We start from the raw sequence: 17,832 nt of genomic DNA, 5'->3' as shown, positions 1-17,832 counted from the left end.
CATTGGCCATTTTGGGAGGAGGGTTGACATGACCATATATGGTCATATCACCCAATAAATGTTTAACAAACTTCAAAAATATATAACAAATTAATTAACTCCCAACCATTTGGGAAGCCCTTCCAGGGCCACAAGAAACTCCAGAGTTTCATGAAACCCTGGTTAAGAAAGCCTCTATTAAGCAGCCCCCAGTTGTGTACAGAAAACGTGCACAGCCCCTTTTGACATGGCAGCAAGCTTGTCCTGATTTGTTCTGCTGCTGCCACGTCAACTTATCTCCCGCTTCTTGATGTCCGAACTTATGTTCCAATTAAGTTGCCTCTTAACAAGGAGGAAACACAGTGTGAATGATCTCTTGTCTAAAATACAAAAGGCCCTGAAGAGACCTGACAGTTTGCTGTTGGAGGGCAAATTCACTCTGGTGACACGATTGGTTGCAGGGAGAAAGAATAAATCTCCAAACAAAGAGCTGTCTAAGAACAAGACAGATTTCTTTAGCTAATGACTTCATACACTTCGAACAACAGTCCTCCACGCAGCCCTCGGAACAGCAATCCAGAAAGTTTACAGACGATAACGCAACCTCTTGATCTGCAAGGCATAATTTCACTCTCTGTGTCATTTCCCCATCGTTTTAAGGGAAGGTTCCGTGAAAGTGGCCCTTAGCCAGGTCTGCCCCAATGCCAGATATGCGAGAACATGGCCAGGATGTGCTGCAGTTATCTACGTTCACAAGCGCATGCTGCTTTGTAGCCCTGGATCTGTGCATAACAGACAATTCGGTAATTTGCAGAAGTGATAACGGAGAAGTTTCGAGCTCGTAAACCAATTCCATTACTTGGTGCTCAAGTGACATCCATGTGTTTGTGCAGGCTTTGTCAGCTGCAGTTGATATATGGCCTGCCCCATTCCCTTTATTCCTAAGAATGGGCTTTGAAACCCCCCCCCCAGCCCCAACAGTGCCACGACTGCCTCCCTGGGGCCCACAAAGCACTCTCGCTGCCTCTGTGAGGCAGTGAGAGCACGCTGAAGGCCACAGGGAAGGGAATCTTCCCCCCCCCCCACTGCAAGCGGGCAAAAAGGGAGGATGGTAGGTGGAGCGGGGTGGGCCAATCAGATTGATTTCCTCCCTATTCCATCTCGGACTGCCAGGACAGTCTCCACCCCCCAGGCCTGTTTCACAAATATATAAAGAAGAACAATGGATAAGGATTAAATAAACAAATGGAGGGCCAAAATGAAAAGTTCATGTAAACTGTAATTGTGGGTTAGGTGCATTGTGAACTTTAATGCCCAGGGATTGTCATTGTTATTGTTCTGTTAAAATAATGTTCTGGTTGTCTTGTTATTCTACAACGTTTAAACTGCCCAGAGCCATATGGAAGGGCCTTATAGACTCCATTGTGGGGTCCCACAGAGCGCGGTTCTCTCCCCTACACCGTTTAACATCTTCATGCGCCCTCTGGCCCAGCTGGTGCGGAGCTATGGACTGGGTTGCCATCAGTGCGCTGATGACACCCAGCTCTATCTCCTTATGGATGGCCGCCCAGATCCCCCCCCCCCCGGAACCATTTGCCAGTTGTTTGGAAGCAGTGACTGAATGGTTCGAGCAGAGTCGCCTGAAACTCAACCCCTCCAAGACGGAGGTCCTGTGGCTGGGTAGTAGGGGGCAGGATCAGGAAGCGCGCTTACCCACCTTGGCAGGAGTGCAAGTTATCATTGCGCCCCAAACCAGGAATTTGGGGGTGACCATTGATGCCTCCCTGACTATGGAGGCACAGGTCAAAAGTGTAGCGGGCCAGGCATTCTTCCATCTTCTCCAGGCCCGGCTACTAGCGCCCTACCTGTCCCCCAAACACTTGGTCACAGTGATCCATATGACGGTCACCTCCAGAATAGATTACTGTAACTCGCTCTACGTGGGCCTACGCTTGTCCCTAATCCGGAAGCTAGTGCAGAATGCAGCCGCTAGGGTCCTCACTGGCACACCTTGGAGGGCCCACACCCAGCTTGTGCTGAGGCAGGTGCATTGGTTGCCCATTGTTGCCCGGATTCAGTTCAAGGTGCTAGTTCTAACCTTCAAGGCTATATGTGGGTTGGGCCCCATACCTGAGGGACCGCCTACCGCTCTATGTTCCCCGCAGAGCCTTACGCTCTGCAGGGAAAAACCTATTGGTTGTTCCCAGCCCCAGGGAAGCATGCCTAGCCTCGACCAGGGCCAGGGCCTTCTCGGTCCTGGCCCCTACCTGGTGAAATGAGCTCCTGGGTGAGCTGCGGGCCCTGCGAGATTTGACCTTTCCACAGGGCCCGCAAAACGGAGTTATTCCACCGGGTTTATAGTTGAGGCTGGGACCAGTGGAGGAGATTGGCTGCCCCCCGGCGAAGAGAGGTTGTAGGCCTGTGGACATCATGCCACCCCATGCTCTCAACGCCTCTAGTTGGGATGGGGAAGTAGGTTGGAAGATCATCCACCATGTTATGGGTTTTTAAGTCTTTTAATAGGATTGTTTTAATGGGGTTTTAAGACTATGTTACCCTCCACGAGCCCATTGGGGAGTGGCGGGATACAAACAAACAAACAAACAAACAATAAGGGCTTTTCAGTTTGGGCCCCTACCTGGTGGAATGAGCTCCCGGAAGAGCCAAGGGCTCTGCAGGAGCTTCCAGTGTTCTGCAGGGCCAGCAAGACATTGCTCTTGCACCAGGTCTATGGGTGAGGCCAGTGTGCTAAGGAAGAGCTACGGGACCTCCCACTTAGAACATTCGGACAGCAGCTTGGGTACTATCGTCCCCCCCCCTTTCCTCCTCTAGGAGATTATATCAGGGGAACGGGCTGAGCTCAGTTGTCTTGAGATTCCGCCGTATCTTATGCTTTTTTATCTTTTAGTTGCAATTTCTGCTTGTGTTTTATGGGGAAGCTTTATGGGGGTTTTATGCACATTTTGTAACCCGCCACGAGCCTTTTTGGGAGTGGCAGGTAAGAAATATAATCATCATCATCATCATCATCATCATCATCATCATCATCATCATCATCATCATCATCATCATCTGTAAACCGCTCCGCGGTTATAAATAACAGAGTAAGGGCAAGTAGGGAGGAGTTAGGGCGGGCTCTGTCCGGGATAAAAACTCGGAGGGACGAATCAGGAGCCGCAAAGCGGCTCCTGATTCGGCCCTCCGTCAATCCTGGACCAAGGAGGCAATGGGGAGGCATGCGAAGCACTCCTCCCCATTGCCTCATTGGCCGCCATACACAACGCTTCGATGCGGGGAAAGGAGCAGGGACGCTGTGTCAAAGACGCAGCGGCCCTGCTCCTTTCCAGCCGCATGCCCTCAACACATCGACGGGGATCCGGCCAGCGATGCCACGGTCTCAGGACGCCTTCCGCCTCCCACCTACCCGCCGCCAACCTCCAGGACCCTGCCGCCGAACGAGGAAGAAGCTCGCCCACCGCCCGCTCTCAACACCGCCTGCCGGTGACACCCCCCTTCCTTCCCTCACTACCCTCCCAACATCTCCCCCTTCGCCGACTCCCCTGCACTTCCCCCCTTAACCCTACCCCCCACCACCCTGAGCCCCGCCACCCACCCACACACACTCAGACAAGACCTTACCCCCTCGAAGACCGGCCCCTTCTCCCCTGGCACGCTGCGAGCCGTGGCAAAGGCGCCGTCTGTACGCCTCCGAGCAGCTGCCGACCCAGCGTCCCCGCGCCTCACTGACGCTATCGAGCCTCCACCGCAGAACACAGGTAGGCCGCAAGACGACCAGAAGCCCGGCTCGCCGGAAGCCTTCTGCACTACACCCCGGGGACGAGGATGCCTGCTTCTGCGACCCATACCGGCCACGGGTGCGCAGAAGCCTTTGGAACTCGGCCCCGGGGGAGGGAACCTCTAGCACCCATTTTATTTAAAGATAAAATGGGCTTTAAATCTAGTAATAATAATAATCAATAATGCTTTTATCACTTTGTGGCTTTTTTAAATTGTAATGTTTTGATTAATAGGGCAGGAGCATGTTCAGTAACTAATAATCTAATACATGTTTACACAGCTAAGTGATGGTGTCACACTGGCAAGACACAGTGGAAGTGAGCCACAATTTTCACATTTGAATTAAAGTTTAATGGAAACATACAGTGGCCTTTGGTGCTGGCATTGTAACCCAGTGATCTCCAAAAAAAAAAAAAAAAAAAAAAAAAAAAAGCCAAAGGGCTGGCAAGATCCAATCACTGGTGTCTAAAAGAATCTGCCACTAAACCATGACATTTATAGAAGAACACAACACAGAACTTCTTTTGTGTATACAAATTTTAATTAATGAGATCAACTGCAACTGCGCATACGCAGACGGCATGTGACAGAAAGGAATCAAAAACCCCAAGAAGAAAGTTTATGAATCCACTTGACAGCAAAGCCAAACAAAGGAGGGACTCTTCTTCAGCTGGTCTAAATCTATGTACCAAATTGAGAGGAAAGAAACCTGAAAATCCACCATACTTTTGGTCCAAATTGTAGTCTTCCTGTTGGCTGATGGAGTACCAGATTACGAGCGAGTGTACTTGCCCCAGATATGTAACATGAATACAGATGCAATAAAGAGAAGACTCATTACAAGAACTGGAACAGGACCGCTGAAAAGGAAAAAAAAAGAATTTATTAGCCACAGCAATAGGTCAGTAAAAAAAAAGTAGCTTTTAGCAACAGGATAGAACGTTGTAATACTTCCCAGTAACCCACACTGTGGTGATGTCACTCACAGATTACTTTAACAAAGGATTGGACAAACTGCTGGAGAACAGATTTATTGACTGTTATATGCCTCTATATTCAGCCTGTCAGTTTCCAGAAGCGTCTAGTTGGCTACAACTAGAAGGAGATTAATACAAGCTGTTGCCTGATTCACCAGGCTAACTTTGATGTTCTGGTCAAAAAAAGGGACACTGCAAATAACTTTCCTGTGCCTACCAAGCAAGCACTTCCAAATCACATCCCATCTTTAAAATATCTACCATTTTAAGTCTGTTTTAAGTAACAGTTTAATCAACACAACTGATTTCAAATGCTCAAATAACACAGTTGGATATAACACTATTCAACTGATACCTAGTGGCAGCAAATACATGTTTTAAGAAAGATATGAAATAAATGAAACCCGCTAATTACATTAACAAAGAAGGAACAGAAGATGTAACTGTAAGGAAACCAAAACACTGTGGTATAAGCCATGCAGTGCATATAATAAATAGAACAGCATCCTCAGCTACTCTGGGGACAATGAATCCAAGTAGACCATGACAATTATTCCAGCTCTGTTCAAGATCACCACAAGCTTTCCCCAAGCAGCCCCTTAAATTCTATTGGTTCAACACTTTTCTTGGTGTCTCCAAGAGGTGTGATCATCTGTCCATTTTAAGTAACAAAATCTTACACACTCTAATCTCAATGCATACTAATAAAGCCTGTTCTTAGAAAACGATCAGTTGAGCTTACAAACTAAATTACTGTAAGACAAAAGTGTCAAAAGAATTGAATGCAACAAAATAATGTTTGTTCCCGTATTTCATACTCACATATACTTTTGCTAGAACAAAGCCATAAATTGAGGGGGGGGTCATTTAATCCAAAACAAGGTGGCAATCTAGTCCTGTTTTCTAAGTAATCCCATTTTCCAAGAAATTACACAATTGGCATGTGGCAATGAATAAAACAGACAACACATAGATCAATACATAGATACACAGCAGTTTCGCATGCATGTACATAGTTCCTCCCAAAAAATCCTCTTAACAATGTGCTGAAAAATATATATAAATAGTTACAGCAAAGCATAATTCAATACAGTAGCTGTTCAGCATGAACTTGGTTTGGGACTAATAACTGAAAAGTGTCAATTGAGAAAAAAATAGCCTGCAACAAATTGGACCAAATATATAGCAACAATGCTTAAGAATCACAGCTTTCTTGAGTGACTCATAAAAAAAAAAATCAAGCAACCCACATACACTAGTAATCAAGACAATAAACAGATAACCTGAATATATCTCTAGTTAGGTGACTATTCTTTCTCCGCTCAAGAGAAGTGCAGTCACCTATTATGTTATGTGCTGCTTTCCACCGGATCAAGGTCCACAATTTGATTGCTACGTTCTTGCTTTACCTTCCAAACAAAACTATAACATGATATCAGTGGTTTTCAATCTGTAGGTCGGGACCCCATTTGGGGTCACTTAGCCCCTTCCCCATGGTCCCCAGGTTGCTGGCTGTGGTGGCAGAGCCATGGCCATGGCCACCTCCACGTCACCTCTAGTGTTGTGTGTCTGTGTGTATGTACACTCATGCCCATGCACGCCGCCTGCATGAGTGCACACGCTGCTGCTAAAGCTGCCGCCAAAGTTGGGGTCACAGAGCAGGTAAGGTTTAAAACCGCTGCCCTAGACAAAATATGGGTAACAAGGATACTGGTCTGGAAACTGAGTCAGCTGATGCTTTTGCTTTGTAACTTACACTTTAAGGCCCGGAGAATCCTCTGTATAAAATCTCCACATCCCCCCTGTGCCTGCAGATGTTGTACGACCTGCACTCCTTGTTCCACAGCTAGCATTTTTTCTGCAACAAGAAAAAGTCAGCAGTTGAAAATGCACCAATGACTGATGAACAGTAGTTCCAGACCCCTTCTTTGAGACTCCCTTTTAATGTGTTTTAAAAACAGAAAAAGAAAAAAAGAGGAGACCCTCAAAAAGTACACTAGGCCATTTGATAAAACCTACACAACTCTTCTTCAGTGGCTAACAACTACAAGTCAACATTACTATGAACTCAATTAAGACGAAGACAAAGAAGAAGAGTTGGTTCTTATATGCCGCTTTTCTCTACCCGAAGGAGTCTCAAAGCGGCTTACAGTTGCTTTCCCTTCCTCTCCCCACAGCAGACACCCTGTGGGGTGGGTGAGGCTGAGAGAGCCCTGCTATTACTGAAGAAGAAGAAGAGTTGGTTCTTCTGTGCCGCTTTTCTCTACCCAAAGAAGTCTCCAAGCAGCTTACAGTCGCCTTCTCTTTCCTCTCCCCACAACAGACACCCTGTGGGGTGGGTGAGGCTGAGAGAGCCCTGATATCACTGCCCGGTCAGAACAGTTTTATCAGCGCCATGGCGAGCCCAAGGTCACCCAGCTGGCTGCATGTAGGGGAGGAGCAGGGAATCAAACTTGGCATGCCAGATTAGAAGTCCGCGCTCCTAACCACTATGCCAAAGATGATCATAATGAATTCAAATTCATTGTTGATACAACTGAGCCAGCTTCTTCAAAACCAAGCACACACTCAGTTGTGAGTTTTATATGCGGTCTAATAAACACATCGTGGGACAACCACAAGGCCCTTAGGCCTACGATTACCTAACAAGAGAAGGAAAAAAGCAGATATGAATTTAAGGGGATAAAAGCTTTTAATTTATTTATTTATTATGTATATATATACTGCACTCCCCGAAGGCTCAGGGCGGTTTACAGGGAACAACAAAAGATACAGATCGCATATGGCAACAGACAACCAGAACGAACGTAAGTGCTGAACTTGCATTCCGGTGGGTAACCCGCAGAAGAAAAACACTCTGGAAGAAAGGGATACGATGAACAGGCAGACTGACCACCGCTCTGAAGCGCAGGCCAAGGCCCTTGACGCCCATCGTGTCAGGCGAGACCCGGCCCCGCTTCGTGCCCTGCGGGCAGAGGGGACCGGGCCCGAGACACGCCGCAGGCAAAGCGCAGCCGCCGCCTCTGCTCAACGCGGCCCATATTTATTCTATCCATCCATCCATCCATGTATTTATTGGCGGCCGGGTTTTCCCCCCGCCGCCCCCCTCGGGGACGACCCACCAAGCCCCCGCCAAGCGCCTCACCTCTGCCGGACGGTGGATCCCGCGGCCCTCGGCGCCACCGCCTTGCTGGGGGATCGGCCGGAGGCGCCCACGCTCGTCGCACTGGGATTGGGGCCCGGCTGGAAGGCAAGAGAGGGGCGTCAGGCGCGGCCCCGGCCCCCAAACCCACCCTCACCCGTCACCCCGACCCCGACCCCGGCCCCTCACCATGGCAACGGCCTCGTCCGCGCTCCAGGAAGCCCTCCGCGCGCCCGGAGCCTCTCGCAGCCAAAGAGGGGGCCTCGCGCCGCGCCTGCCACGTAAGGCCCCGCCCAGCGGCTGTCCTGCCCCGCGCCTGCCGCGGCTCCCCTTCTCCCACTCAGAGGCGGCGCTCAGGCACTCGTGTGGCCGCCCTGCCGCGGGGAAGGATGATGTGGCCGTCGGGGACAGGGCCGCGCGTGCGCACGAGGGGCGTCGCCACGCATCCCGGAAGCGCGGGCGCCATGGCCGGCGGGGCGGCGGGGGGCGGCCCGTCCGTTTTCTTCCTGCACCCGGACCTGGGCCTGGGCGGCGCGGAACGGCTCGTGGTGGACGCGGCGCTGGCGCTCCAAGCGCGCGGCTGCCGGGTGCAGATCTGGACGCCGCGCTACGACCCCGCGCGGTGCTTCTCGGACACGCGCCGGCTGGAGGTGCGGACGGCGGGCTCCTGGCTGCCGCGGAGCATCCTGGGACGGGGCCACGCGCTCTGCGCCGCTCTGCGCATGCTCTGCCTGGCGCTGCACGTGCTCCTGCTCAGCGGGGAGGAGTTCGACGTCTTCGTCTGCGACCAGGTGCGCAGGGGCCCGGGTGCCAACCCCCCGGGGGCGGCTGGTCTGTAGGGGATGCGTGCGGAATTAATGCCCCCAGTTTTACCCGTCCAGGGATAGCCCAGCTCTACTCAAGCCTTCCTAGGGCAAGTCGTGGGGAGCCCAGCCAGAGCTTCGGGGTTGGGGAGAGTGCAGGGGGGACTGGCGTGGAGCCAAGGGGCCACCGACCCCCTTTTGCAGAGCCTGCCTCTGAGGGAGCGTGCCTGCCCAAGCCCCTATACCTTGAATAAAGCTTTGGTCGGCTTAAAGATGCCCCTGGACTCTCAGGTTTGTTCCTCAGGCACTTTAGTGGTGATCACATGGGTGGGACCGGTTCCCACTTGGCACACAGCAATACAGGAACATGGAATCGGGACACTATGGGGACTGGGATCTTTATGCATTTTCAGGTGTAAATGAAGGAAAGCGATACTGGGTTTCAAACAAGATGTTTAACCCTCTTTGTAGAATGATGCCATAAAGCCCTTGCACTGCATCATTGCTCATTCATAACTGGGCTAGGTATTTAACAATGTGCTAACCCCCACTGTGCTCATTTGCCTCGCCGCTAAAAATGTTCTGGCTACAGGCCTGGCCTGTGCAAAGAGAGGCCGCTCTGAAGTAACCCTTGCCACATAGGCACAGGTTGATTCTTGCTGGGCTTTGAAGCTGGCTGTTGCTTTGAAGGCTGAGGAGAACTCCCTCCAGCGTTTGATTGTACACTCTCAACGTTGCTGTTTCATAAATGGCACGGTGCTTGAACAAAGGAAGTGTGACGTCATAGCTTATTCCTTATTTATTAAAAGCATGCTAGCACTGAACAGGGATGTCTTCTTTCCTTTGTCTTTCCAGGTATCTGCATGCATTCCAGTTCTCCGTCTAGCGCGGACGCGTAAGAAGGTTCTGTTTTACTGCCACTTCCCTGATCAGCTTTTGACCAAGAGGGAGTCTTTTTTGAAATCCCTCTACAGAGCTCCTCTAGACTGGTTGGAAGAGTATACAACTGGCATGGCGGACTGTATCCTGGTCAACAGCCATTTCACTGCGACCGTCTTCAAAGAGACATTCAAATCCTTGTCTCACATTGATCCAGATGTCTTGTACCCATCTTTGAATGTCACCCTGTTTGATACCATCATCCCTGCAGATGTGACCAGCATAGTTCCCAACAAGAAAGCAGTCTTGTTTCTTTCAATCAACCGGTACGAAAGGAAGAAAAATCTCATGTTGGCGTTGGAAGCTTTACATGGGCTCCGTGGAAGACTGAGTGCACAGGAATGGGGGGAGGTTCATCTGGTTTTGGCTGGTGGTTACGACAAAGCAGTTAAAGAAAATGTGGAGTATTATGAGGAATTGAAATGTGTTGCTAAAAGGCTGAATATCAGTGAACAGGTCACTTTCCTGAGGTCTTTTTCCGATGAACAGAAGATAGCTCTTCTTCGTAACTGCACCTGTGTCTTGTATACACCGAGCAATGAGCATTTTGGCATTGTTCCTTTAGAGGCGATGTATATGCAATGCCCAGTCATTGCAGTAAATTCAGGGGGGCCCTTGGAATCGGTCGTAAACAATGTGACAGGTTTCTTGTGCAATCCTCTCCCAAACCAGTTTGCAGAAGCCATGGAGAAATTTGTTAGAGACCCTGCTTTAAAAAGGACCATGGGCACTGCTGGGAAGGCCAGATTCATAGAGAAGTTTTCTTCTGAAGCATTCAGTGAAAAGCTATACCAACATGTTCAAAACTTAATAAAATGAAACTGTAACTTACTGTTTTGTAATATTGAATTTTGTATGTAAGAAATAGCTTCAGTTTTTAAGGACTTGTATTTTCTGTCCAAATTTCAGAAGCGTGTCAGTCTGGCTGGGTGAACCATGCCATGTTATATGGAAAAACAGCATCCAGTCTTGTGGGAGGGGATTCATCGTGACCTTAATCTTGGTGTGTAGTTTATCCACAGAGTCTTAGCATAACAGGATTTTACCACGTTTCCCCGAAAATAAGGCATATCCATAAAATAACCCATAGCAAGATTTCTAAGCATTTGTGCAATATGTGCCATACCCTGAAAATAAGTGTGTCCCCAGGGCAAAGAAGCAAAGCTGTGGCTGCTGTTTTACTCAGCATTGTGGGTCTCTCTCCCCAGTACCAACCAGCGAAGGTCTGTGGTAGGGTTGCATCTGCTTTGGTGCTCACCGAGGTCCAAGGCAACCAGCACTGCGGAGGGAAGGGGCGGCGCTAGCATCTGGTGCCCGCACACAGGCGCAGAGCTCTGTGCCTGCATGCAGGCAATGACTGGTGTGCCGCCCACATCAGCACCCTGCTGCATCGCTGGCTGCCCCGGTCTCATTCCCCACAAACACCAGTCAAGCTGCTGCTCCCAGCACTGACCAGCAACAGTCTGTGAGTCTCTCTCACCCCACACAAACACCTTTGTTGATGGCATCGACTTTTATAAATACCAATAAGTCATCCCCCTGAAAATAAGCCATAGTGTGTCTTCTTGAGGAAAAATAAATATATGACAGTGTCTTATTTTGGGGGGAAACACAGTAGTTTGTCTTCTACTGCAAATCTCCATAAAGTATATGTGATTAACTCAGGGTAGGAGGCTAAACTACAAATTATTTGCAATGCTCAGCAGTTTCCTAGGCAGCTAATTCAACATAAAAGGGATTCCCAGAGGACAGAGATCACTGTCCTGGAGGAAAACACCCAGAGTGTGAATGAAGAACTTCATTCTGACCCTACAGTTATTTACGAGTAGCCTAAACATCTAGTTAACAAAAATTGTAATAACTTGGTGAGCCTGCATTTATTCAGAATATTTATTAGGGCTATAGCTCCGTAGAAGAGCTTCTGTTTTGCATGCTGAAGGCCCTGCGTTCCATCCCAATCGTGTCCTGATCTGGAAGTGGGTGATGAGAAAGAATCATACCTGAAACTGGAGAGCAGCTGCCAGTCTGAGCAGAGAGTATTTAGATTGATTGACCGATGGCCTGATTCACTGTAAGGCAGCTTCATGTTTGAAGTAATGAACTAGTTTTTGAATTCCATGAGCTCTTCCGGAAATTGAGAACAATGCCTGCAAAAGACGGGAGAACTCTCATCTTCAGTTTGCACTGTTTGCACTATTACAATTATCAGTTATTATAGTATTAATGTTACAGTTATTCATATGCTATAGATCAGTGGTCCCCAGCCCCTGGTCCAGGGCCCGGTACCGGTCCGTGGATCAGTCGGTGCCGGGCTGTGGCTCCTCCTCGTCCTCCTTCCCGGCTGCTGCCTCAGGGGCTGCCCCGCCACTCTGCCGCCGGCTCACCTTTGGTGCTCTCCAGTGGCCGCCATGGCTGGGGCTCCCCCTCGGTATGACACTGCGCAGCTGCTGCTGGCAGCGCCCCCCAGCGGGTGGCAGAAGTCAGGAGGACCGGTGGGAAAGCAAGTGGAGCAGGTGGCGGTGACGTCCCTCGGCAAAAGACTACCACCACCACCACCCCCCGGGCCTCAGTAAAATTGTCAAGCATTGACCGGTCCCTGATGATAAAAAGGTTGGGGACCACTGCTATAGATTGTTTCATGTATTGTTTATACGTTTTATGTAAACTGTCCTGAGCCTCTGGGTAGGGCGGTTTATGTAAATATAATAGATAAATAAATAGATAAAATCTACAATATGCCAGGATCTTGCAGTTAATTGCGTACAGAGCAAAATGGTTTGGATTTCACCAACTTCACAACCTCTTCTGACAGCAGAAGAGTCACTTAAGTGGGAGGAAGGCTTCCAACTCTGCTCAGTGGAGTGCTCGGATCTGGAGTAGGATCCACCCCAGGGTATCTGGTTGCACCAGAGCATACTTGAGACAAAGAAAGAACAGCCGTTAACTACTTGAAAATGTAAAGTCTGTCTTCAGTACAAATTCCTACACACATGGGTCCCAGATAAAACTCCCAGCAGTTGACCCAGGAATAATTTCAATTTTTCCCACATACTTCTCTCTACATTTTTTTTATTTTAAAGTTTCCGACCTAAATGTATTGTCCGTTTGTGGGCAGTGGTTACAATATGCAGAGGATGATATACACCATAGAAGTGGGAATTTGTGATCAAGGACGGCTCACCAGTTAACTAGTGCACCGTGTGGTCCAAGGGATCTGCCCAGCAATTGCTGATGAAACCAAACTGCCTTTTTCCTATTGGTGGAATATCACCTATTCAGGGCCAATTGCAGCTCTTGCTCAGGATTCTACACAGCCCTTCCCTTCAAGCCTGTTGTGAAAGAAGCCACTGACTGACTGACTGAGGCAAGGAACGCGTTGCTGTTACTGTCTGTCACACTGAGGGGCAGCCTGAACCGTGTAGGCTTCTTATAGTCCTGCTGAGACTCGTCACTGCTGCAGAGCGGGCGTAGCCAACCGACGCGTGTCTCTTCTCCCCTCCACCCCCCAGACTCCCACCAGCCCTCCTTGCCGCCAGCCCCGGCTGCTCCATTGTATCTTTTTGCACAATGGATTTTATTGCTAGTCGTAATAATAATAAATGTGCCATCAAGTCGCAACCAACTTATGGGAGCTTCCTAAGATTTTCAAGGCAAGAGATAAGCAAAAGTACGTAGCAACCCTGGGGTTCCTTGGAGGTCTCTCACCCAAGTACTTACCAGCGTTGACACTGCTAAGCTGTCCAGCTTTGACAAGCCCCAGCCAGCCTGAACTAGCCATGTAGCTAATAGCTAATACAAAGATGTGTCTAAACCACATTTCAATACATGTCAGTCCGTTTAATTTGTGAGTTCTGCCAGCCACTGTCTTTTATTCTTGTTGGTGTCATAGTTTTAAAATGTGCTCATACCCTTTTTTAAAAGGTGGAAACTTCTTAGGTGGCACCTGGCACCCCTGTGCACCGCAAGTGAGTGATGAGAGGGCTGCACAACCTCCCCAGTGGGCGCGGAGGCACCATGCTCAAGAGGAGGGAGGGAGGCAGTGCTGGAGGAGGAGTGCTGGAGAGAGATGTGCAGAGAGGGAAGAACTCACCAAGCCACTCAACACTCCTCTTTCACATGGCGCTGCCTGGCACGATGGGAAAAATGGGTGGGCGGGCTCTTCACACTTCCTTCCACACAGCTGTCCTCTGTGGGAGGGTCATGGAGGTCAGAAGAATCTTGAAGACTAACAGAATTGGTGGCAGGGTAGGAGCTTTAATGTTTTCACATACATCCTACATGAGAATAGGATTCTTGCAGCCTTAAAAAAAAATAAAACCTGCAAGCTGTGTTCTGTGTTTTATTTCTTCCAGTATCTCAGAAAGGTGCCCATCTTGGTGACCTTCTATAATCAAAACCTGCACTGCATTCATGGACAGAAAAGGCCAATGATGGATCAACCAAGGATTCTTTTATCTGTTTGCAAGTGAAATTGCAATGTACATTGTGGGCGTTGCGCTCTGGCAGAAGGGAACGTAGGGATTTCATTTGTTCAGCTGCTCCTCTGTTGCCATCTTCTCCTGTCATAACAACTGTTGGTATTGTTTCGTTTTGGTTGTGTTCATTGAGTGCTTTAATGACAATTCCTCAGACAATCCACACACCCTCTGGGTATCTATACCTATGCCAAACTATATATTCATTTTCTATAACAAGCGGTATCTTTGGGCAAGATACGAAGGAAACAGCTTCATCCTCTTTTACTTTTTCAATGGAGATGGAAGTTTTAAACCCTGCCGAAAGTAATTTGGAAGAGCCAGCTTGCTCCTATGCGTAGTTTCCCAACTGTCCTATCTGAGGTGAGAGAATTCTTTCTTTTTTTTAAGAATTAGATCAAAATGCAGAATTTCTGCCAAGTGTGTTAACTAGAAGGAGAGGAGAGGACTATATTATATTCTTACATAAATTGTCGCCGAATTGACAAAAGGAGAGGGGGCTTTGGGAAGACGATCTGATTAGTGTCGGCGGAAAGTGCTAGAACCACCGCTGGCGAGTGTCCAGTCGCCATCATGGAATAATCATCGCCTCATCATTCAGCCTCCTCCACTGACATGCAAAACATCCCAATATTCATTGCACATCTGTGCCTGACAGATTACACATTAGCAATTCTAATCAGCTCAATGCACAGGCCGTTTATGCAAAAGGTGTCGTGGGGGGGGGGGGCGCTGTGTCGCCCGGGCAGGATAATAAGGCGACTCTGTAATCTTGAAGAACAATCAGCCCATCTTGAGGAGGTGACTGACCACATCCGCTCTTGCCCTGACAGCGCTAGAACAATGCCCCCATAATGCACTTGACTCATCTGGTAATAAAATCTACTTTTGATTAGCAGCCCTGGCTTGTGTCAATCACGGGATGATGCGCCATTGTCCTCAGGTCCCAAACACAGTTTATTTACAGGGAAACAAAGCCCTTTTTGGGATATGGCCGCTGCCCAAAGATTGCAAAATAGATTGAGCTGTCATCTCCACACACGAGACGAAGATTAATGAGTTGTGCAGACAATAAATATGAAGCAATGACCATAAATATGCTAATAGGAATTATCCATATACAGTATAATTGGTACAAAAATTAAAACGTCGTGTGAAGGAGATGGGTCAGCGGGTGACAGGCAGATAATCTTGAGTGTGGAAGAGCCCTGCCTCCATTAGATTCTCCACAGGTTTATCTTCTCCAATTAAATCTTTCAAAAGACTAATTGTTTAAAAGCTGCCTGAATAATCTTTTTTAAAGGGAGGCTTGTGGGGAGGGGGGCAGTGTTTATTGAAAAGTGTCTTCAGTGGCAGCGCTATTAGAATTTTGAAAGAAAGTTAACTATCAAAAGCAGGGCATAAAGAGATTAATATGTGTGATCAGCTGTCAGCTCCCATTAAAGGGGGAGATTTCCTTGAATGGTATCAGAACTTGGAGGGAAACTAAAAGGCACTCGAAAATACAAACGGGCAGGTGGCTCAGCCCCTCGGGAAATATACGAGAGCCACAAGCTCCTGTATCAGAAGAACTCCCGAGGGAAGAGCGCCATCAGCGGAAACTCATCCCCAATACAAGAGAAGCCGGCCAAAGTCTACTTAGAGAGCCAGTGGTTGAATTCAGGCTGGGAAACTTCCTGATTCGTCACTTCTGTGCTCACAGTGTGTTCCAAGAAGGGAGTTTTGATTCTTGCCAGCTTCTCCCCTAAAAATCTTGGCTGGTCTCTAAAATGCTCCTGGACCCAAATCTAACTGTTCTACGGCAGGTCAACTCAGCTGCCCCCGAAGCTGTCCTAGGCAGAGTTAAAGTCTTCTGAGCATGTTGATGTCAAAGGGCTTGGAAGCAGGCAACTGTTTAGGGTTGCACTGTCAAAACAAACCAGGCGTGGTTTACGGGGAGGCAGCTCCACTTGCAGTGAGTTGTGGCCGCTAAAAAACTGGCAGACCCTAATCTCTGAAAGCTTGCTTGAAACAGAGTTTTTGCCCAAATACTGGAGCATCACCCAGAAGTCACTGGCCATCACTTCCCACATGGCCTCAGGCTTTCTTCTGCTAGTTCCCCCACCAGCCTGCTGGGGATTGGCCGCTGGGGGCAAGGCCTGCTGTTGGGAGACTCCCACCTCGACTGGGGAGTCTGGCAACCCTAAATCCATCTCTGTATATCTCTATTTTCATCTATGAAATGTTGCAGAGTTTGGAATCATATCTTTGGTAAAGCCTGAGGACCCATTTCTTGATTCAGTTTGTGTAGGGGGTTGGACTAGATGACCCTGGAGGTCCCTCCCAACTCCTATGCTTCTGATTCTGGCTCAACAGGACCAGGCTTTCATATTATTTTAGGGAATTCTTTGGGTAAATGAACTATTATATAAGCAGTGTTTACTTTAAATACTTTTATTTATTTTGGGAGTTTGAGCTATGTATTCCTTTGCACTTTTGTTAATGAAGAATTCTGTTTGCATGCCTTATAAATCTGCATGGAAAACATGACGGCTACAGGAACGAAACCCATGTATCACAAAAATTACTCTTTGCTAATATTACATTTCCCTACATTTTGCCACTGGAATTTTTAACTGGCGGAGACTTTTACACAGGCCCATTTCAACCTAGTCTCACAATTTATGTTTGTCCATAAACAGGTCCCTAATTTTAATTGTTCACAACTTTTGAATCAAGGCAGGTTTTAAACATTCCCATGTCCCAAGGGACTATTTTCTTTGGCAAGTCAAGAAAATATTTTGTGATTTATATTCCTCCCAAGAAGGAAATGCATAATAAAACATAATGTATTCTATGGGCATGAATGATAATATGAGACAGGAATGCAGAGATATTTTGCATCTGATCATTTCGACTCTATTTCAGCCAAACCTCTGCTGTCTTTTTGTGTGTTTAGAATCTTACCAAATGTTCTGAAGCTGTGTCTTAAGTCCCCTTTGCTAGCAACAACTTTCATTTACTTCCAGCCATGTTAATTTAAAAGCGCTAGTTTTATCTTTTGAAAAGAAGCATAATGCAATGAGAAATCAAAACAGCCTTCTTTTGTATAAAGTACACAAGACGTTTCCTCCTCTCAATATAATATCATGCTCCAGACATCTAGGGAAATTTTAAAAGGGTATTTATAATTCACTGAACAGGTGTGTAAAGTTGAGCTCTACCCTGGTCATATGAAGAAGTTGCTGGGGTTCCCAATGTCCAGGAGGTTGGCTGGAGAGCTCCCAAAATTACCACCAATCTAGAGAAATCAGCTCCCCAGGAGGAAACGGTTCCTTTGGAGGGGGGACTGCATGGCCTTCTACCCTTTTGAGGTCCTTCCCCTCTTCAAATTTCCCCCTCCCCAGGTGCTGTTCTTAAATCTCCAGGAATTTCCAAGCCTGCAGTTGGCAACTCTAGAAGCTGACCTATGCTGAGTTAAACTCTTGGCCAATCAAGATCAAAATTGTTTATTCTAACTGGTAAAGGTGGGGGGGGGGTAGCTCTGGGTTGGAAAATATCTGGAGACTCAGGATGGAGCTGGGAGTGGGCTGGATTTGGGGTGGGGAGTGTAATGCAGCCCTTCCCAAGCAGCCCTTTTTCTCCAGAGGAGCTGATTTACGTGGAGACCAGTTGCAATTCCAGGGGACCCCCCAGGTCCTGACTGGGGACGGCATCCCTAGAGAGCGGCTTTCCAGTGT

At 48.1% G+C, this 17,832-nt stretch overlaps 2 protein-coding genes across 2 annotated transcripts; one reads left to right on the top strand and one right to left on the bottom strand.

Annotated features, from left to right (window-relative positions):
* Positions 1-4,296: 4,296 nt before the first annotated feature.
* SEC61B (SEC61 translocon subunit beta) lies at positions 4,297-8,289 on the bottom strand. Its single transcript, XM_077302984.1, has 4 exons — positions 8,086-8,289; positions 7,900-7,997; positions 6,511-6,612; positions 4,297-4,637 (listed from the first exon to the last, which is right to left on the bottom strand). The coding sequence occupies exons 1-4, from the start codon at positions 8,086-8,088 to the stop codon at positions 4,550-4,552; spliced, it is 291 nt and encodes a 96-aa protein (XP_077159099.1). The 5' UTR covers positions 8,089-8,289; the 3' UTR covers positions 4,297-4,549.
* ALG2 (ALG2 alpha-1,3/1,6-mannosyltransferase) lies at positions 8,282-10,469 on the top strand. Its single transcript, XM_077302983.1, has 2 exons — positions 8,282-8,687; positions 9,555-10,469. Exons 1-2 carry the CDS (start codon positions 8,286-8,288, stop codon positions 10,455-10,457), a joined length of 1,305 nt encoding a protein of 434 aa, XP_077159098.1. The 5' UTR covers positions 8,282-8,285; the 3' UTR covers positions 10,458-10,469.
* Positions 10,470-17,832: the final 7,363 nt, after the last annotated feature.

The sequence above is a fragment of the Paroedura picta genome, chromosome 11 (genome assembly GCF_049243985.1).
Source record: "Paroedura picta isolate Pp20150507F chromosome 11, Ppicta_v3.0, whole genome shotgun sequence".
Taxonomy (NCBI): domain Eukaryota; kingdom Metazoa; phylum Chordata; class Lepidosauria; order Squamata; family Gekkonidae; genus Paroedura; species Paroedura picta.
The sequence above is the reverse complement of the archived record's forward strand: the minus strand, read 5'-3'. Positions and strand labels throughout refer to the sequence as shown.